Genomic DNA, 22,681 nt, shown 5'->3' on the forward strand with positions numbered 1-22,681 from the left:
CTGCTTTATTTAAACGTGGCTCTGTGTTTGCTCAGTTTTTAAAAAAAATGTGAAAATATTTGCCCCAGCAACCCAACTCGCTTCAAAATGGCCGACGTGTTTTGATAGAATGGATGCGGATGGCGTAGGATTTACGTGTTTTTGTAATTTTTCATATCAATTATCATACTTTTAACTTTGCAAACATGTCGATGATAGCTAAGAACAGGACGAAAAGCACTTGGACTCCATTGAGCAACGATGAAACAAATAACAAGGTATTTTCCATCTCAAAGTTTAAGTCAGGACATGACTGAGCAGGTGCTCGTTTTAGAGGGTGCACATTCAATGGCAGTAATCTTAATGTATTCCCCCGAAGACTGTAGTGTGCAATGCATTAACATCATTGAAATGTGCAGTGGTTTATTGTAAAGGGTAAAGCTCGGTTCCGACCAGCTGGCAGTCCTAGATACGTAGATTGAAATAATTAAAAAACATTTCGTTTGCATGGTTTGCCTGCTATAACCACAATGTTTCAAGCGACATGCCCAAAACGATCTTTACTAGGCAAGAGGAAGGGAGGTACTGTCACAGGCACCCAGGTTCTACCCCTAGGATTTCTGTCTGCGAATAACATCCAGAAGCAATAACTACAAGATAGTAATATAAGACTTTTTGCCGATGACACATCTTTGTATGTGATCATAGAAGATCCTGATATAGCTGCTCCTGATCTCAGCTAGTTAAATTTAGTCCCCCTGAAAAAGAATCTATTCAATTTACCCGTAGAGTAAACCCTAGTCGCAAACCTAACTTATATATGAATGGTACAGAAATCAAAGATGTACAAAGTCATAAGCACTTAGGTATTACTTTACAAAGTAATTGTACATGGAAAATGCACATTGATGATTTTGTAAGGAAATGTTGTCCTCTGGTTAATTGTTTAAGAAGTTATTAATATTATCTATCCCGAACTACCTTAGAAACTACAGTCCGTTTGACACCAAATGAGAACGATGAATTGCAAAATAACTCGAAATCCAGAAAAGTGTATGAAACATCAATACGGTACTTGACCATGAATACCCTGTACCCAACAAAGTCTGAATTTTGTTTATTTTAAGACCCATGACGGATGAAGTTCTTTAAGAAACTATCGTGTAATTTTGTATAGAAATGTGTACATGACACGCAGGGGGACAAACCGTGGAAGGAACAGTGCAAGCACGGTCTGTTTTACAAAATGAACAACCATTTATCCCCGGAATATCTCTGTAGGCTTATTCCGAATACAGTTTCGGAAAACACAGATTATGACTTAAGGGATAAAAATAATCTTCAAACAGTGAAGTGTAAAACAAAAGCTTATGCAGATTCATTTATACCAGCTACAACACAACTTTGGAATATGTTACCGGAAAACCTAATGGGGGCAGAGACCGTTACACAATTTAAGAATTTGCTTCACGTAAAGGGACATTATGGTATATGCTTGGATTTAAATTATGGAAGCAGATGTCAAATTATTCACAGTCACCTCAGGCTTGGCTGCAGCGATCTTAACGCAGATCAGTATGATAGATATATCTTGGATACAAAAACTTGTTCCTGTGGATATCATACCGAAGATGCTTTACACTTCTTTTTTTGTGTGTACAAATTACTATGTTCTTCGAAATTGAATGTATTTTTACCAACAAGGTTGTTCTTTACAAACGATGCTTTGTGGAAGTTTGTATTTGAGTAAGCATGGTAAGGAAGAGCAAAGCCTAATATTAGATTCTATTCAAAACTTCATATCAAAAACTGGCATATTTTCAGTAAATGAATTGTTTAATATAAACTGCAAATAGATTTATTATCCCCTGCCCCAACGAAGCGTGCGTGCGTGTGTGCGTCCCGAAATCGTTTCCGGAGCATAACTCAGAAACCGTCAAATATTTCTCTACGAATTTTTTGCTTGTCTATCAGACTCATGCTGAACTGGTGCCTTTTGCTATTTAGGAATTTTATATATTTTTATTTTTTACGTTTCCATGGCAACAAGTTGGACTTAGGTTCTATAAGGGTGCTGTTCGTTTCCAGAGCGTAACTCAAAAACCGTTAAATAATTTCTTACAAAACTTTGCATGTTTACCAGACACATACTGAACTGGTGCCTTTTGCTATTTAGGAGTTTTATAAATTTTTATGTTTTACGTTTCCATGGCAACAAGTTGGACTTAGGTTCCATAAGGGTGGTGTTCGTTTCCGGAGCATAACTCAAAAACTGTTAAATACTCTCTTACAAAACTTTGCATGTCTACTAGGCACATACTGAACTGGTGCCTTTTGCTATTTAGGAATTTATGAATTTTTATTTTTAACGTTTCCATTGCAACAAGTTGGACTTAGGTTCTATAGGGTAGAGTTTGTTTCCGGAGCAGAACTCAAAACCCATTCAATACTTTCCAACAAAAACTTTGCATGTTTACCAGACACATACTGGACTGGTGCCTCTTGCTATTTAGGCATTTTAGAAATTTTTATTTTTCACGTTTCCATGGCAATAAGTTGGACTTAGGTTCTACAGGGGTGCTGTTCGTTTCCAGAGTGTAACTCAAAAACCATTAAATACTTTCTTACAAAACTTTGCATGTCTACCAGGCACATACTGAACTGGTGCCTTTTGATATATAGCACTTTTAGAAATTGTTATTGTTTATGTTTCCATGACAACAAGTTGGATTTAAGTTTTAATATAGGATTGGTTTACTTAAGGAGTATAACAAATAAACTGTTAAATATTTCCTTGCCAAACATTGCATGTCTATATATAAAGCGCATACTGAACTAGTGCCATTTGATATTAAGGAGTTTTAGAAATGTTTATTTTAGAATTTTCATTGCAGCTATTTTGACATGGGCTAAGAGAAATGTTGGGTCAGTTACCATGTTTGTGACCATAACGTGTTAAAATGTGCGGGGGATAGAGATGTCTTTGTCAACTATACACTTGTTATATATACACATCCAGCTTGGCATGTTCAATTCATCTGTTACATCTAACCTTCATTGATGTATTTATTGTAATATGTCCTATGTGTAATGGAGCGGTATTACATAAGCGCTTGTTTACCAATCCATTTTCACACTTTTGTGAAAATTAATATGTTTAAACCATAACTACAAGAAGATCCTTCCAAAAGTATCACAAACTGCTCTAATTTGTTGTTTTCATGTATCAATCGATTGCCAAGCCAGCACTTTGACAATTCACCGATGTATGATGTCATTTTCTTTCAGTTAAATTCACAAAGATTGGATCATTTCTTGACTACCAAAACTATTTCATTGCATGATTAACTGACATTCATTTAAAGGGAAACAGCACTCCAAGTTTTTGAAAGTATTGAAAGATGGATCAGCTTTTTCTTTGCGGATTCCAAAGTTGCTTATTGTTGCTGAAAATGGTCTGGCTGGCTAGACAACCGGGAGTTGGACTGTAGTTTTCCGTTAAGAAAGACTCCTGGTCCTTGTTTATTGTACACTAAAACACTGCAGGAAGACAAAACTATGAGGGGCTTCAGCGTTTCAGTGTACAATAAACATGATAAACAAGGACCACAAGTTGTTTATTTCTTATTTTGGGATACTGTAAATCTTGAAATTAATGAGAGCGTGAATAAAATGCAATAATGCAAACAGTCTTTGTTCTCATTAATTAACTTCGCATTTATGTCTCCAAATGACTGCCAACAATGAGACGTCCCCACAGCACACTTTGGATAGCGGAAATACCAACTTGAATATAAACACAAACACTTTTTATTGAGCAGCAGTTGTAACAAGTATATAACAATGTCATTCAAAGAATAGCAATTACACAATGGGCATGGGGTGAGTTATCACTGCTGGGGTCAATAGTTCTACCCACTCGTGTCAAGCTTGTTGACACCTTCTCAGCATACCAATCAGTGAACTGTTGTTGGTTCAATTATTTTATTGCCTTTGAACTTCCTCAATGCCAGTCAGCAGAGTAAACATATAAACTGTGTGTTGTGTTTAGGAAAACACTGTTTATTGTTTTTACGTAAGTGCTTTACTCAGTGCTAATAAGCGCTGCTATTTGCTGTTTGATTGGATTAAGGTAAGGATATGTATCCTTCCACTGGGGATGGGGTGGGTGGAGTCACATTGATATTGAGTCACATTTTAGGCCAGAGCTCAGCAGTCGTATTAATTTGGAGATGCATTAATTTCCATATTTACAGTATCAATATCGTGTATAGCCTCATTGAGGATGTTAATATAATGTAAAGCTTTAAAAGAATTAACCATATCTCAATAATGATGCTCCCCTGAATAGATTTCGACCTTGGCAGTGTCAGACAAGTCCATTTAATGAACAGGGGGGTTAGGTTTGGTATTTCCCGCATATTCTCACAATCCTCATGTCGTACCTTATATGTACCTTTTCTCCCAATACTGATTGTCGTTTTTCTATCACTTTTGGATATGATCGACAATTATTATATCTTTGGGTTTCAACCAATCTCAAAATCAGATCTTAGTTCTCGCTATCGCTAAGCAAAGATCTGAGGACATCCCATTACGGGTCACGTCAGAACGACCTTTCAGAACATGAAAGTGACAGTCAGAATGTGTTTTCTAATCATGCCACCTTGAAAACATTAAGACGGTGTATTCCTAACGACAGTTACGGCCCGTACAACTGATTCCGTCAAAATTACCGTCTGTCTCTCGCGTCCGTGGGATAAACATTTGAACGGAAGAGGCGTTGCACAGTACGTGGGAAGCACTGCCATACAATCACAACCATATATTAGATATTGAACGGAAGAGGCGTTGCACAGTACGTGGGATTCACTGCCATACAATCACAACCATATATTAGACATTCCGCAATGTTTGTTCAGTTTTCAAAATTTCAATCGAGAACTGTGTCAACATATTTTTCAAGCGTAGTCTGAAATGGAAGTCGCAAGGTTGAAACGAGTGCCGTATAGCTTGAGAATGCGGCTTTTTAAATGGCTGATGTCGACTTCTTGTAAGTGGTTTCTGTGGTCGGTCAAAGTTCAAAAAAGGTTGACCCGTAATGAGATGTCCTCAGATCTTTGTTTAGCGACATAGAGAACTTAGATCTGATTTTAGTGAGATTGAGTTTCAACCAGTTTAAACTTTGGAGTTTTGTTTTTACATACTGATCACTGCTGATGGTATTTGAATTTAACACATGAATAGTATTTAATCATTCTGCTAATTTTCTTTTCAGATATTTGAAGAGAGAAGAATTCTTGTTGGAAAATGGGTAATTAATTGATTTGATTTGATTTACTCTGGTGGCACAACAATAACACTGTTGAGGAGGCGTCCGCTGAATGAACAGGTCTTCCTCCAATCCGTGGCTTGGATTACTTTAGGGTGTAATGGGCCGTTGAGTTGCTCTCCAAGTCCTTGTTCAAGGGGATGCCATCTTTATCAGCGTCCTTGAGGAATGTTCAGTTCCTCAAAACTGTAGACATCTTGCTCAGAACTCTCCTTCCCCATAATATATGGTATCACATAGAAATCTCTGTCCAGCGTTTTTTGTCCACTGGTCCTTACAATGATAACATATAGCAAACCCTTAATAATGGCACATTTCTACTAGTCCTTATGATACTTTAACTATTGGCCAGTTTGGCAAGGACTACAGGACTCGTGCCAATTTCTACCACTGCTCTGGTTCCTGTTACTGTGGGCAAATCCATTTTGTGTAATCCGACATCAACTCAATGACATCATTGTAAAATCACTTTCTAAATGGCATTGTATGTTCATAGCTTTTGGCAATGGGAACTGCCAATTAACACTCGTCAGAGTGTGCACAAAGAACGTGATCTAGACTACCAGTTGTCGGACTTTCATTTTGTGGAAGCATCGATGGCTGAGTGGGTTAGATTGCTGACCCGGCAGTTAGATGCCTGACTCTGGGAATGTGAGTTCGAATCCCAGATGGGACTCAACCCCAAAAGTACTAGAATCTGTACTTAACTGAGAAAGTGTTATCTACACTGGAAGGCAAAATAAACGTCATGTGGATGTATCATATAAATATCTTTATTTTCAAATGCTTATATATGTAAGTATAGACATCGGAGAAAGTCAGTGTTTGACCCACATGAAATTAACAGTCTGGGGAATGTTTTTGCGAATTGTGAATTTAGGGAGGCACCAGAAGACATCACAGCTGGGGGGTTCAAAATCAGTACCTGGTGTGGCCACCACGGGCGTTGACTACAGCCACACATCTCCTGTACATGGAGTGGACTAGCATGTTGATGAAGGCCATTGGAATATGGACCCATATCCTCAGGAACGCTACATGCAGTTCTGCTGCAGTTGTCGTTGAGTCGGCGTTGGATCTCATCCCACAAGTTTTCAATGGGATTCAAATCTGGACTGAGGGCAGGCCAAGGCATGATTTGGATGTTGTGCTGCTGGAGGAAGTCCCTGGTGACTCTGGCAGTGTGGGGACGGGCGTTGTCTTGCTGAAAGCCGGGTTTTGATGACTGGCAAAAAAAGGCACGATATGGTGTCTGAGGACTTGTAGCGGAGAGCTGTGATGCCACTACCCCTGCCTGGACCAATATTCTGAAAGACCACAGGTCCCACTCTCTGGTTGAGTCCGATTCCACCCCAAACCATGATGCTTGGGCTGCCCCACGGGTCTCGTTCCATAACACAAGCATCAGCATAACGTACGCCCCTCCTTCGCCAGACCCTGACTCTGCCATCCACCGTTGAAACACAGTAGCGACTTTCATCAGTGAAGATGATTCTTCTCCATTGCTGTTGATGCCAATTTTGATGCTGCCTGACCCTTTACAGTTGGGCCTGTCTTGTCTGGGAGTAGTGACTCTTGGACGACCACTATGCGGTCGGTTGTCGGTGGTGTTGTGGCGATGTTGCAAACGATATATCGTTCTGACGTTGACATCGAATGCATTTGCAATGACCTGTGCACTCTGGCCTGCTTGCAGTCTTCTGATCGCTTGTTGTCTCTCATTTCCTGATAATCTTGGCATGGCTGATGAATCGAAATAACGAAAGCCAGCTTAACAGATTTGGGTGTTTTTTATACTCATACCATCCACTATATGCATGTGCATCATGTTTTTGACAAGACTTTTCCGCAACTGAGTCCCATTGCACTTTTGTAGGCTGCGTTTGGGCAAAGCACTCTATTTTAAATCCATTGTTAAATGGACTTTAAGGCAACAAAACGAAGCAGTAGAATGATAAATGAGTTTATTGACCACAGAACATGCAACTGCTAGTGTCTGTAAAGTTTTATCAGTATTTTCAGAAGTGACGTTTCTTTTGTGTATATAACATTTGTTACTGTAACCATGGTAATAAACACTGTAAAAGCTCTAATCTTGCTTCACTGAGTGGGAAATGGCCTGACACCATGGACACTGTAAAAGCTCTAATCTTGCTTCACTGAGTGGGAAATGGCCTGACACCATGGACACTGTAAAAGCTCTAATCTTGCTTCACTGAGTGGGAAATGGCCTGACACCATGGACACTGTTAAAGCTCTAATCTTGCTTCACTGAGTGGGAAATGGCCTGACACCATGGACACTGTTAAAGCTCTAATCTTGCTTCACTGAGTGGGAAATGGCCTGACACCATGGACACTGTTAAAGCTCTAATCTTGCTTCACTGAGTGGGAAATGGCCTGACACCATGGACACTGTTAAAGCTCTAATCTTGCTTCACTGAGTGGGAAATGGCTTGACACCATGGACACTGTAAAAGCTCTAATCTTGCCTCACTGAGTGGGAAATGGCTTGACACCATGGACACTGTGAATCTAATGTGAGGTGATGAGCAGGGCTTGACACCATGGAGACTGTAAAAACTCTAATCTTGCCTCACTGAGTGGGAAATGGCCTGACACCATGGACACTGTAAAAGCTCTAATCTTGCTTCACTGAGTGGGAAATGGCCTGACACCATGGACACTGTTAAAGCTCTAATCTTGCTTCACTGAGTGGGAAATGGCTTGACACCATGGACACTGTAAAAGCTCTAATCTTGCCTCACTGAGTGGGAAATGGCTTGACACCATGGACACTGTGAATCTAATGTGAGGTGATGAGCAGGGCTTGACACCATGGAGACTGTAAAAACTCTAATCTTGCCTCACTGAGTGGGAAATGGCCTGACACCATGGACACTGTAAAAGCTCTAATCTTGCTTCACTGAGTGGGAAATGGCCTGACTTCATGGACACTGTAAAAGCTTTAATCTTGCTTCACTGAGTGGGAAATGGCCTGACACCATGGACACTGTAAAAGCTTTAATCTTGCTTCACTGAGTGGGAAATGGCCTGACACCATGGACACTGTAAAAGCTCTAATCTTGCTTCACTGAGTGGGAAATGGCTTGACACCATGGACACTGTAAAAGCTTTAATCTTGCCTCACTGAGATGGAAATGGCCTGACACCATGGACACTGTAAAAGCTCTAATCTTGCTTCAATGAGTGGGAAATGGCTTGACACCATGGACACTGTAAAAGCTCTAATCTTGCCTCACTGAGATGGAAATGGCCTGACACCATGGACACTGTAAAAGCTCTAATCTTGCTTCACTGAGTGGGAAATGGCTTGACACCATGGACACTGTAAAAGCTCTAATCTTGCTTCACTGAGTGGGAAATGGCCTGACACCATGGACATTGTAAAAGCTTTAATCTTGCTTCACTGAGTGGGAAATGGCCTGACACCATGGACACTGTAAAAGCTCTAATCTTGCCTCACTGAGATGGAAATGGCCTGACACCATGGACACTGTAAAAGCTTAAATCTTGCTTCACTGAGTGGGAAATGGCTTGACACCATGGACACTGTAAAAGCTCTAATCTTGCTTCAATGAGTGGGAAATGGCTTGACACCATGGACACTGTAAAAGCTCTAATCTTGCCTCACTGAGATGGAAATGGCCTGACACCATGGACACTGTAAAAGCTCTAATCTTGCCTCACTGAGTGGGAAATGGCTTGACACCATGGACACTGTAAAAGCTCTAATCTTGCTTCACTGAGTGGGAAATGGCCTGACACCATGGACATTGTAAAAGCTTTAATCTTGCTTCACTGAGTGGGAAATGGCCTGACACCATGGACACTGTAAAAGCTCTAATCTTGCCTCACTGAGTGGGAAATGGCCTGACACCATGGACACTGTAAAATCTTTAATCTTGCTTCACTGAGTGGGAAATGGCTTGACACCATGGACACTGTAAAAGCTCTAATCTTGCTTCACTGAGTGGGAAATGGCCTGACACTGTGGACATTGTGAAAGCTCTAATCTTGCCTCACTGAGTGGGAAATGGCCTGACACCATGGACACTGTAAAAGCGTTAATCTTGCTTCACTGAGTGGGAAATGGCCTGACACCATGGACACTGTAAAAGCTTAAATCTTGCTTCACTGAGTGGGAAATGGCCTGACACCATGGACACTGTAAAAGCTCTAATCTTGCCTCACTGAGTGGGAAATGGCTTGACACCATGGACACTGTAAAAGCTCTAATCTTGCCTCACTGAGTGGGAAATGGCTTGACACCATGGACACTGTAAAAGCTCTAATCTTGCCTCACTGAGTGGGAAATGGCCTGACACCATGGACACTGTAAAAGCTCTAATCTTGCCTCACTGAGTGGGAAATGGCCTGACACCATGGACACTGTGAAAGCTCTAATCTTGCCTCACTGAGTGGGAAATGGCCTGACACCATGGACACTGTGAAAGCTCTAATCTTGCCTCACTGAGTGGGAAATGGCCTGACACCATGGACACTGTAAAAGCTCTAATCTTGCTTCACTGAGTGGGAAATGGCCTGACACCATGGACACTGTAAAAGCTCTAATCTTGCCTCACTGAGTGGGAAATGGCCTGACACCATGGACACTGTAAAAGCTCTAATCTTGCCTCACTGAGTGGGAAATGGCCTGACACCATGGACACTGTAAAAGCTCTAATCTTGCTTCACTGAGTGGGAAATGGCCTGACACCATGGACACTGTAAAAGCTCTAATCTTGCCTCACTGAGTGGGAAATGGCCTGACACCATGGACACTGTAAAAGCTCTAATCTTGCTTCACTGAGTGGGAAATGGCCTGACACCATGGACACTGTAAAAGCTTTAATCTTGCCTCACTGAGTGGGAAATGGCCTGACACCATGGACACTGTAAAAGCTCTAATCTTGCTTCACTGAGTGGGAAATGGCCTGACACCATGGACACTGTGAAAGCTCTAATCTTGCTTCACTGAGTGGGAAATGGCTTGACACCATGGACACTGTAAAAGCTCTAATCTTGCCTCACTGAGTGGGAAATGGCCTGACACCATGGACACTGTAAAAGCTCTAATCTTGCCTCACTGAGTGGGAAATGGCCTGACACCATGGACACTGTAAAAGCTCTAATCTTGCTTCACTGAGTGGGAAATGGCCTGACACCATGGACACTGTGAAAGCTCTAATCTTGCTTCACTGAGTGGGAAATGGCCTGACACCATGGACACTGTAAAAGCTCTAATCTTGCCTCACTGAGTGGGAAATGGCCTGACACCATGGACACTGTAAAAGCTCTAATCTTGCCTCACTGAGTGGGAAATGGCCTGACACCATGGACACCGTAAAAGCTTTAATCTTGCTTCACTGAGTGGGAATGGCCTGACACCATGGACATTGTAAAAGCTTTAATCTTGCCTCACTGAGTGGGAAATGGCCTGACACTGTGGACACTGTAAAAGCTCTAATCTTGCTTCACTGAGTGGGAAATGGCCTGACACCATGGACACTGTGAATCTAATGTGAGGTGATGAGCAGGGCTTGACACTATAAGATACCAATCCAGTTAGCATGCTCTGTGCCCAGCAAAGCCTCAGCCTCCATTGTTTCTGTGCATGGTGAGATGGAATGAATGACCATTTGCAGAGTGAAATATGTCGGTTTACAATAAATAGCATATGAACTTCAAATGTTATTGTTTATCCTTGCTCAGATATCATGGTATGTAATATGGAACCCCCGTGTACAAAATCAAATATTGTAACTATGAGTTGTATGTCGTCCTGACATAGGGGGTACTGTCAAATCACTCCCACACTTGTTCGGTTCCCGAGCAGTGCTGGAGCACACCGAGTCTACTGTATTGTTTGAGAGGCATGTCTACTTTGTCAATTGACACTGAATCAACTGAATATGAAAATTGTCAAAGTTAAACAGTAAACTACGGTTATAACGAATTCAAAGGGACCACTGATTTCAGTTCGATATAACCGTAGTATAACCATTATATACAGCTAATGGCCAAGACAAAAAAATATGTTTGTTGTATCCATCAGTTTGTTATAAGCGTGTTCGTTGCAAACATAGTTTTCTGTACATATAGGTGAAATATCTGTTTGTGTAATTATGAATAAAACACACACACACACACACACACACACACACACACACCATATCCCAATTGTGTGGCTTGATGCTCATGATGTCAGTCACTGGATTGTCTGGTCCAGACTCGATTATTTACAGACCGCCATACTGTAAAGCCATACTCACTCACTCATGGTGATGTGGTGCTGAGTTCAGATGTGACAAACTCAGTACATGAGGATATTATTTTCAAGTTCTTACTATGGTTACTTTCAGTATGACCGATGGAGCGATGACCAGCGCCGGCGCCTGCTGGAAGATTTGGTCATGAAGAGCAAGAACAGGCAGTTAGACTATGCCCGGGACCTCATCAAGGAGAAGGTTCCCGCCCTACGTAAAGACTTCACACGAGTCGTGCCAAGAGTGGTCTCCCTTTATATTATGTCCTACCTTGATCCACGAAGTCTGTGCAGATGTTCGAGGGTGGGTATCTAGATCACTTCTCAAATAAAATGATACAATCTATGAAAATAATGAAAAGTGAAAACTGTCGTGATAAACATTTCAAGTAGAGAGGCTCAATTCAAGCAAGGAATTTTTGAACCAAATGTCAGCGAGTTCTTGTTTTTGTTCCGATGTGATGCTGCTGTGTAGTAATTGTGTTGTAATGCTGTCTCCAGGTGTGCTGGTATTGGAAGTACCTGTCGGAGCTGGATCAGCTGTGGATGATCAAGTGTCTTCGACTGGGCTGGTTCCTATCCTTCACTCCCAGCCCCTTCGAGAATGGAGTCTGGAAGAGGAACTACCTAGAGCACATCAAGAGTCTGCAGGTCCTACGTCCAGCAGTAAGTTTCCATGGCAACTTTGACTTAGACTGAAAATGGCGGTGTTGCTAATTTCCAGAGCAGATCTTGGAAAATGACAATATTTCTTGCCTTGCACACAACTGGACGTGTCATATTGACAGGGAATATGAGTATTTCATGCTTGTTTTCATTTGTTCGGAGGCAGCAACGTTATATCTATTGTTTTCTAATCAGTAAAATAGGACCGCCATGTTTATTCATGCTTAAGTCATCATTTCAGTGCCTGCTGGTGCAGACACTGTATATCGGCTTGCTGGTGCAGACACTATATATCTCTGCCTGCTGGTGCAGACACTATATATCTCTGCCTGCTGGTGCAGACACTGTATATCTGCTTGCTGGTGCAGACACTGTATATCTGCTTGCTGGTGCAGACACTATATATCTCTGCCTGCTAGTGCAGACACTATATATCTCTGCCTGCTGGTGCAGACACTATATCTGCCTGCTGGTGCAGACACTGGATATCTGCTTGCTGGTGCAGACACTATATATCTCTGCCTGCTGGTGCAGACACTATATATCTCTGCCTGCTGGTGCAGACACTATATATCTCTGCATGCTGGTGCTGACACTGTATATCTGCCTGCTGGTGCAGACACTGTATATCTCTGCCTGCTAGTGCAGACACTGTATATCTCTGCTTGCTGGTGCAGACACTGGATATCTCTGCCTGCTGGTGCAGACACTATATATCTCTGCCTGCTGGTGCAGACACTATATATCTCTGCCTGCTGGTGCAGACACTATATATCTCTGCCTGCTGGTGCAGACACTGTATATCTGCTTGTTGGTGTATACACTGTATATCTGCTTGCTGGTGCAGACACTATATATCTCTGCCTGCTGGTGCAGACACTATATATCTCTGCCTGCTGGTGCAGACACTGTATATCTCTGCCTGCTGGTGCAGACACTGTATATCTCTGCCTGCTGGTGCAGACACTGTATATCTCTGCTTGCTGGTGCAGACACTGTATATCTCTGCCTGCTGGTGCAGACACTGTATATCTCTGCCTGCTGGTGCAGACACTATATATCTCTGCCTGCTGGTGCAGACACTGTATATCTCTGCTTGCTGGTGCAGACACTGTATATCTCTGCTTGCTGGTGCAGACACTGTATATCTGCTTGCTGGTGCAGACACAATATATCTCTGCCTGCTGGTGCAGACACTGTATGTCTGCCTGCTGGTGCAGACACTGTATATCCCTGCTTGCTGGTGCAGACACTGTATATCTCTGCTTGCTTGTGCAGACACTGTATATCTGCTTGCTGGTGCAGACACTATATATCTCTGCCTGCTGGTGCAGACACTGTATGTCTGCCTGCTGGTGCAGACACTGTATATCTCTGCCTGCTGGTGCAGACACTGTATGTCTGCCTGCTGGTGCAGACACTGTATATCTCTGCCTGCTGGTGCAGACACTGTATGTCTGCCTGCTGGTGCAGACACTGTATGTCTGCCTGCTGGTGCAGACACTGTATTTCTCTGCCGTTAGTGTACAACATGTATGACATAAATGTTGGCCTTACACATTGAGGTAGAAGTAGTGTAGCATTACCAGGTCGATGTAGGTCTCACCGGAATGTGGTATGTTCACAGGAGCGGCCTTATATTGACATGGAGAAACTCAATTTACACTCCAAGAGGGACGACAAAAACAGAAATTCCAAGAAAACGAAGCCATGGCGTGGGTCTGACCCTGTGCCAAAGGACACATGGAGATACAATGTGTTGGAGAATGATGACGTGGTGCAGGATGTCGGTCAGATGTGAGTAGCTGATACACCTAGAGCACACCTGGCAGGTGCTAATGCACCTAGAAAATCAAAGATTGATCAATGGCAGCAGCAACAAGTAGCAATAAGTAAAGTTTCAGTGTCGATTGTCATGAAAGAAGGATTCCCGGTGTGTTAGAAGCTGGGAGTAGTTTCCAGAGAGACAACCTGTCCGATCGAGCCTTCTAGAAACTGTAACAAAACTTCTTGAACGATATACAGTAATGTTTGTTAACAACCAAGGCAGGTAACCAAGGAAGGCACACTTCCTGTTCACGTGTTTGCTGCTACTGACAGTTACCACAAATATACCTACAACAATCTCTACTACCACATACAACACCCTACTTGTTAGAGCGATCCAGGAACTGACAACAATCTCCACTGTCTGTAGCTTGCATGGAAGTTCTGCATCGTATGTGTGTAAGCAGTTGTGAATGATTGCCTTTCCAGGAGGAAGAAGAAGAGGTACCCCGGAGATGACAGCATGAAGAACGCCAAGAGTAAACTGAACACACACCAGAGTCTTTCCCTCACGAGGAGATCCCAGTCCATGTCCGTAAGTTACCATGGTAACCAGGATGCTACTTTAACAGATCCCCACTACCTGGTCTGTTGCATCTGATCCCCACTACCCCGGTCTGTAATAGATCCCAAGTTCCCCGGTCTGTAACAGGTCCCCACTACCCTTGTCTGTTGCATCTGATCCCCACTACCCCAGTCTGTAACGGATCCCCACTACCCCAGTCTGTAACGGATCCCCGCTACCCAAGTCTGTAACGCATCCCCACTACCCCAGCCTGTAACAGATCCCCACTACCTTGTCTGTTGCATCTGATCCCCACTACCCCGGTCTGTTGCATCTGATCCCCACTACCCCGGTCTGTTGCATCTGATCCCCACTACCCCAGTCTGTTGCATCTGATCCCCACTACCCCAGTCTGTAACGAATCCCCACTTGCCGGTCTGTTGCATCTGATTGCGACAACCCCAGTCTGTAAGGGATCCCCACTTCCCCAGCCTGTAACGAATCCCCACTACCCAAGTCTGTAAGGGATCCCCACTTCCCAAGTCTGTAACGGATCCCCACTACCCCAGTCTGTAAGGGATCTCCACTTCCCCAGCCTGTTACGGATCCCCACTACACAAGTCTGTAAGGGATCCCTACTACCCAAGTCTGTAAGGGATCCTCACTTCCCCAGTCTGTAAGGGATCCCCACTTCCCCAGCCTGTAACGGATCCCCACTACCCAAGTCTGTAAGGGATCCCCACTTCCCCACTCTGTAACAGATCCCCACTACCCAAGTCTGTAACAGATCCCAACTACCCCAATCTGTAAGGGATCCCCACTTCCCCAATCTGTAACGGATTCCCACTACCCCAGTTTGTAACGGATCCCCACTACCCCAGCCTGTAACGGATCCTAACTACCCGGTCTGTTGCATCTGATCCCCACTACCCCATGATTTCCGAGTCTCCAAACCTCTGTGACCTCATGATTTCTGAGACTCCAAACCTCTGTGACCTCATGATTTCTGAGACTCCAAACCTCTGTGACCTCATGATTTCCGAGACTCCAAACCTGTGACCTCATGATTTCAGAGACTCCAAACCTCTGTGACCTCATGATTTCAGAGACTCTACACCGCTGTGACCTCATGATTTCAGAGACACCATACCTCTATGCCCTCCCATGATTTCAGAGTCTCCATACGTCTTTGACCTCCCATGATTTCAGAGAATCCATACCTCTGTGACCTCATGATTTCAGAGACTCCATACCTCTATCCCCTCCAATGATTTCAGAGACTCCATACCTCTCTGACCTCCCATGATTTCAGAGAATCCATACCTCTGTGACCTCATGATTTCAGAGACACCATACCTCTATCCCCTCCCATGATTTCAGAGTCTCAATACCTCTCTGACCTCCCATGATTTCAGAGAATCCATACCTCTGTGACCTCATGATTTCAGAGACTCCATACCTCTATCCCCTCCCATGATTTCAGAGTCTCCATACGTCTTTGACCTCCCATGATTTCAGAGAATCCATACCTCTGTGACCTCATGATTTCAGAGACTCCATACCTCACTGACCTCCCATGATTTCAGAGAATCCATACCTCTGTGACCTCATGATTTCAGAGACTCCATACCTCTATCCCCTCCTATGATTTCAGAGACTCCATACCTGTGTGACCTCATGATTTCAGAGACTCCATATATGTTTGACCTCCCATGATTTCAGAGACTCCATACCTCTGTGACCTCATGATTTCAGAGACTCCATACCTCACTGACCTCATGATTTCAGAGACTCCATACCTCTATCCCCTCCCATGATATCAGAGACTCCATACCTCTGTGACCTCATGATTTCAGAGACTCCATACCTCTGTGACCTCCATGACGTCCCCGGATCGGCCAAAGTGGGCAGTGCACACAACAGGTGCCCCACTGATGAACCGAGATTCCACTTTGCATAATGGGGTTGCATCGACAATTTCCAGGCCACAGCCAGTTGGAGGTCAGCCCAAGACCCCGAAATCCTTCCGCCCGATCAGGTCTGAGAGAGACCCACCAAGTGAGTCGAAGGATTTCTCTTCAGCTGATTATCATGAAAAATCAATAAACATAATATCATTGTATGTTGATTACCAAAAGTGGAAAGATCAATGGCAGTTTGAACCTTTGCAGCCATAAGAAATCGTTCGTCTCTAGTTCAGATCACAGCTGAAGAGGGGCGGTCGGGTGGCCTAGTGGTTTAAGCGTTGGCTGAAGACGCAGGTTTAAACCCTGACATGGGCACAATGTGTGAAGCCCATTTCTGATGTCCCCAACCATGATATTGCTGGAAAATTGCTAAAAGCGGCGTAAAACCATACTCACTCTCTCACTCACAGTTGAAGATTATATTTTGCTTCAGTCACTTTTCAATGAAAGGTGAGATAACTGTTGTCCAAACAATGTATATTTCACCGGATCCACTGTTATTTAAGGAATGTAACAACTTTTGAATGAACTCACAAGGAGAAGAAATAAATGTAAATGCAATCATCGGTTTTATTTCAGGTTCTGATTTGTTTCCCAGCAAACCGTGGAAGCTGCTAGATGGGAACCTCTCCGATGAGAACTGAGAGCTGTCAGTCTCCATTTGTATAGGGTCACTCATTCCAGGAGAGAGTGAATAGTGTGTCCTGTACACTAACACGTCCGGTCAGTTGATGTGCTGAACTACTGCTTGGAGACTAACTACGATCAGTGCTTGTTCCAGAAGCCCCAGATTGTAACACATTGATATGAATACAAGCCAAGTTGTGTACTTTGTGTGCAAACTTATTGAAATATTAAGTAAGGAATATTTATAAGGTTGCAAGAGAGATGAAATAAATATGACCTGCCCCAAATAGATACAATACTTTGTGTTGTCAACACGGGTCCATTCCTCGTCCATCGTGGCAAGGACGCATGTTGTGTTGACATCTAGTATTCAGTATCTGTCAGTAGGACACACAGAACAGGGGTCGATTTAACTGCTGGCCTGTGGTTCCGTGGCCAGTGAAAATTACAAAGGGCTCGCTGAAACATAAAGATGACCTGTCTGGCTAGTCAAAATTTCACCCCTTCTCTGTGTAAGTCTTAGATTTTTAATTGGATCATCTCAGTAGAATGACAACCGGCCGCCATTTTGTAATACTGTGTGCAACAATTTCTTAATTTACTCATAATTCACCTTGCAATGAGGCTAATAGAAGCCAAGATTTAATCTCAGAGTGCGGGAAAAAACATTTTAGGGCCGAGGCGTTCTAAAACTTTCGGAACCCTGCTAGGTGGTTTATCTACCTCAGGTTCAATTGGCTAGCTGGCTGGTGCAGTGATGGAGTGTGGGGTTGATGCTGCACTGGCTGGTGCAGTGATGCAGTGTGGGGTTGATGCTGCACTGGCTGGTGCAGTGATGCAGTGTAGGGTTGATGCTGCACTGGCTGGTGCAGTGATGGAGTGTGGGGTTGATGCTGCACTGGCTGGTGCAGTGATGCAGTGTAGGGTTGATGCTGCACTGGCTGGTGCAGTGATGCAGTGTAGGGTTGATGCTGCACTGGCTGGTGCAGTGATGGAGTGTAGGGTTGTTGCTGCACTGACTGGTGCAGTGATGGAGTGTGGGGTTGATGCTGCACTGGCTGGTGCAGTGATGGAGTGTGGGGTTGATGCTGCACTGGCTGGTGCAGTGATGGAGTGTAGGGTTGATGCTGCACTGGCTGGTGCAGTGATGGAGTGTAGGGTTGATGCTGCACTGGCTGGTGCAGTGATGGAGTGTAGGGTTGATGCTGCACTGGCTGGTGCAGTGATGGAGTGTAGGGTTGATGCTGCACTGGCTGGTGCAGTGATGGAGTGTGGGGTTGATGCTGCACTGGCTGGTGCAGTGATGCAGTGTGTAGGGTTGATGCTGCACTGGCTGGTGCAGTGATGGAGTGTGGGGTTGATGCTGCACTGGCTGGTGCAGTGATGGAGTGTGTAGGGTTGATGCTGCACTGGCTGGTGCAGTGATGCAGTGTAGGGTTGATGCTGCACTGGCTGGTGCAGTGATGCAGTGTGGGGTTGATGCTGCACTGGCTGGTGCAGTGATGCAGTGTAGGGTTGATGCTGCACTGGCTGGTGCAGTGATGGAGTGTGGGGTTGATGCTGCACTGGCTGGTGCAGTGATGGAGTGTAGGGTTGATGCTGCACTGGCTGGTGCAGTGATGGAGTGTGGGGTTGATGCTGCACTGGCTGGTGCAGTGATGGAGTGTGGGGTTGATGCTGCACTGGCTGGTGCAGTGATGGAGTGTGTAGGATTGATGCTGCACTGGCTGGTGCAGTGATGGAGTGTAGGGTTGATGCTGCACTGGCTGGTGCAGTGATGGAGTGTGTAGGGTTGATGCTGCGCTGGCTGGTGCAGTGATGCAGTGTGTAGGGTTGATGCTGCACTGGCTGGTGCAGTGATGGAGTGTAGGGTTGTTGCTGCACTGGCTGGTGCAGTGATGGAGTGTAGGGTTGTTGCTGCACTGGCTGGTGCAGTGATGGAGTGTAGGGTTGATGCTGCACTGGCTGGTGCAGTGATGGAGTGTAGGGTTGTTGCTGCACTGGCTGGTGCAGTGATGGAGTGTGTGGGGTTGTTGCTGCACTGGCTGGTGCAGTGATGGAGTGTGTAGGGTTGATGCTGCACTGGCTGGTGCAGTGATGCAGTGTGTAGGGTTGATGCTGCACTGGCTGGTGCAGTGATGGAGTGTGGGGTTGTTGCTGCACTGGCTGGTGCAGTGATGGAGTGTGTGGGGTTGTTGCTGCACTGGCTGGTGCAGTGATGGAGTGTGTAGGGTTGATGCTGCACTGGCTGGTGCAGTGATGCAGTGTGTAGGGTTGATGCTGAACTGGCTGGTGCAGTGATGGAGTGTAGGGTTGTTGCTGCACTGGCTGGTGCAGTGATGGAGTGTAGGGTTGATGCTGCACTGGCTGGTGCAGTGATGCAGTGTGTAGGGTTGATGCTGCACTGGCTGGTGCAGTGATGGAGTGTAGGGTTGTTGCTGCACTGGCTGGTGCAGTGATGGAGTGTGTGGGGTTGTTGCTGCACTGGCTGGTGCAGTGATGGAGTGTAGGGTTGTTGCTGCACTGGCTGGTGCAGTGATGGAGTGTGTAGGGTTGATGCTGCACTGGCTGGTGCAGTGATGGAGTGTAGGGTTGTTGCCGCACTGGCTGGTGCAGTGATGGAGTGTGTGGGGTTGTTGCTGCACTGGCTGGTGCAGTGATGGAGTGTGTAGGGTTGATGCTGCACTGGCTGGTGCAGTGATGCAGTGTGTAGGGTTGATGCTGAACTGGCTGGTGCAGTGATGGAGTGTAGGGTTGATGCTGCACTGGCCGGTGCAGTGATGGAGTGTGGGGTTGATGCTGCACTGGCTGGTGCAGTGATGGAGTGTGTGGGGTTGATGCTGCACTGGCTGGTGCAGTGATGGAGTGTAGGGTTGATGCTGAACTGGCTGGTGCAGTGATGGAGTGTGGGGTTGATGCTGCACTGGCTGGTGCAGTGATGGAGTGTGGGGTTGATGCTGCACTGGCTGGTGCAGTGATGGAGTGTGTGGGGTTGATGCTGCACTGGCTGGTGCAGTGATGGAGTGTAGGGTTGATGCTGCACTGGCTGGTGCAGTGATGGAGTGTGGGGTTGATGCTGCACTGGCTGGTGCAGTGATGGAGTGTGGGGTTGATGCTGCACTGGCTGGTGCAGTGATGGAGTGTGTGGGGTTGATGCTGCACTGGCTGGTGCAGTGATGGAGTGTAGGGTTGATGCTGCACTGGCTGGTGCAGTGATGGAGTGTAGGGTTGATGCTGCACTGGCTGGTGCAGTGATGGAGTGTAGGGTTGATGCTGCACTGGCCGGTGCAGTGATGCAGTGTGGGGTTGATGCTGCGCTGGCTGGTGCAGTGATGGAGTGTGGGGTTGATGCTGCACTGGCTGGTGCAGTGATGGAGTGTAGGGTTGATGCTGAACTGGCTGGTGCAGTGATGGAGTGTGGGGTTGATGCTGCACTGGCTGGTGCAGTGATGGAGTGTGGGGTTGATGCTGCACTGGCTGGTGCAGTGATGGAGTGTGGGGTTGATGCTGCACTGGCTGGTGCAGTGATGGAGTGTGTAGGGTTGATGCTGCACTGGCTGGTGCAGTGATGCAGTGTGTAGGGTTGATGCTGCACTGGCTAGTGCAGTGATGGAGTGTGGGGTTGATGCTGCACTGGCTGGTGCAGTGATGCAGTGTGTAGGGTTGATGCTGCGTTAGATTGTACAGCTTCAACTCAATGTCGTAGTGGTGAATCTGTACCTGTGATGTTGTCACTTGAAGATCAGGATATAAAATATGTTTATTTATTTTTATCATTGTACATTTTCTATATGTTTACATACTTTGTAATAGTTTTTGTCAAATATTTCATGACATATATTAAGTTCTATGGATATATTACATTCCTACATATTTTAACTTATGTACTTGCTTACTTAGGTCAATTTAGCATATTAAATTTGTAACTTAGAGCTGTCAGCACATTAGGAGTTACCAAAGTTTGTGATGGTCATCTTGGACATTGCCATACTGTACTGCTCCATGTCCTGTTGCCGTTGTGTTGCACTGTGTGATATCAGTTATATTGCACTTTATGATATCAGTGGTATTCATCTTGACTATGATATAAGTGGTACTGCTCTATGATATCCATGGTATTGCACTGTATGGTATCAGCGATATTGCATGGTATGAGATCAGTAGTATTGCATGGAATGCTATCAGCGGTATTGCATTGTAATATATCATTGGAATTGCACGGAATGTCAGTGGTATTGTGCTGTATGGTATCAGTGGTATTGCATGGTATAATATCAATATTATTGCACTGAATGATATCAGTGGTATTGTGTGGTATGATATCATTGGTGTTGCGCCATATGATATCAGCGGTATTGCACTGTATATTATCAGCGGTATTACATGGTATAATGTCATTGGTATTGCACGGAACCATATCAGCGGTATTGCACGGAAAGTTATCAGCAGTATTTCTCGGTATGTCGGTGGTATTGCATTGTTTGATATCAGTGGTATTCCACTGTCGGATATCAGTAGTATTTACACTGTGACTGTGATACAAGTTTGTTATGCTGTGATGACGGTCATGTGACAGAGAGATTCTCAAACAAAATGTGCCTTTGTAAAATCAAGCATCAAGCATCAAGATCAACAACAGCAATAATGTAATAAAGTGCATTTATGTGAGTGTGTCGTTCTGTTGTAACTGTACAATACCTTCACTGAAAATCTCAAGAAGTGTTTCGCCATACACTTTGATCAAATGAAATGCTTTAAACATTCAGTTGGGCAACTGTGTACGTATGTGTGTCCACCCTGAACTACGTATATGTGTCCACCCCAAACAGTGAGGCAACTATGTATATGTGTCCATCCTGAACAGCGAGGCAACTACGTATATGTGTCCACCCTGAACAGCGAGACAACTACGTATGTGTGTCCACCCTGAACAGCGAGACAACTACGTATTTGTGTCCACCCTGAACAGCGAGACAACTACGTATGTGTGTCCACCCTGAACAGCGAGACAACTATGTATATGTGTCCACCCTGAACAGCGAGACAACTACGTATGTTTGTACACCCTGAACAGCAAGGCAACTACGTATATGTGTCCACCCTGAACAGCGAGACAACTACGTATGTTTGTACACCCTGAACAGCGAGGTAACAGTGAGACAACTACGTATGTGTTCACCCTGAACAGCGAGGCAACTACGTATATGTGTCCACCCTGAACAGCGAGGCAACTACGTATATGTGTCCACCCTGAACAGCGAGGCAACTACGTATATGTGTTCACCCTGAACAGCGAGGCAACTACGTATGTGTGTTCACCCTGAACAGCGAGGCAACTACGTATATGTGTCCACCCTGAACAGCAAGGCAACTATGTATGTGTGTCCACCCCAAACAGCGAGGCAACTATGTATTTGTGTCCACCCTGAACAGCGAGACAACTACGTATATGTGTCCACCCTGAATAGCGAGGCAACTATGTATATATTT

At 44.8% G+C, this 22,681-nt stretch overlaps 2 protein-coding genes across 3 annotated transcripts; one reads left to right on the forward strand and one right to left on the reverse strand.

Annotated features, from left to right (window-relative positions):
* The first annotated feature begins 63 nt into the window (after window positions 1–63).
* Window positions 64–21,859, forward strand: LOC124117466 (F-box only protein 16-like). 2 transcript variants are annotated; one of them, XM_046479377.2, is made up of 8 exons: window positions 64–257; window positions 5,258–5,293; window positions 11,697–11,903; window positions 12,101–12,265; window positions 13,893–14,062; window positions 14,522–14,627; window positions 16,454–16,655; window positions 17,144–21,859. In XM_046479377.2, exons 1-8 carry the CDS (start codon window positions 186–188, stop codon window positions 17,206–17,208), a joined length of 1,023 nt encoding a protein of 340 aa, XP_046335333.1. In that variant the 5' UTR covers window positions 64–185; the 3' UTR covers window positions 17,209–21,859. The 2 variants fall into 2 exon arrangements, with proteins under 2 accessions (XP_046335333.1, XP_046335334.1); XM_046479378.2 differs by lacking the exon at window positions 5,258–5,293.
* On the reverse strand, window positions 17,930–21,180 carry LOC125372546 (mucin-19-like). The gene is made up of 3 exons (XM_048382918.1): window positions 21,147–21,180; window positions 18,602–20,707; window positions 17,930–18,483 (listed from the first exon to the last, which is right to left on the reverse strand). The coding sequence occupies exons 1-3, from the start codon at window positions 21,178–21,180 to the stop codon at window positions 17,930–17,932; spliced, it is 2,694 nt and encodes an 897-aa protein (XP_048238875.1).
* Window positions 21,860–22,681: the final 822 nt, after the last annotated feature.

The sequence above is a fragment of the Haliotis rufescens genome, unplaced genomic scaffold (genome assembly GCF_023055435.1).
Source record: "Haliotis rufescens isolate VD_foot unplaced genomic scaffold, xgHalRufe1.0.p SCAF_1, whole genome shotgun sequence".
Classification (NCBI taxonomy): domain Eukaryota; kingdom Metazoa; phylum Mollusca; class Gastropoda; order Lepetellida; family Haliotidae; genus Haliotis; species Haliotis rufescens.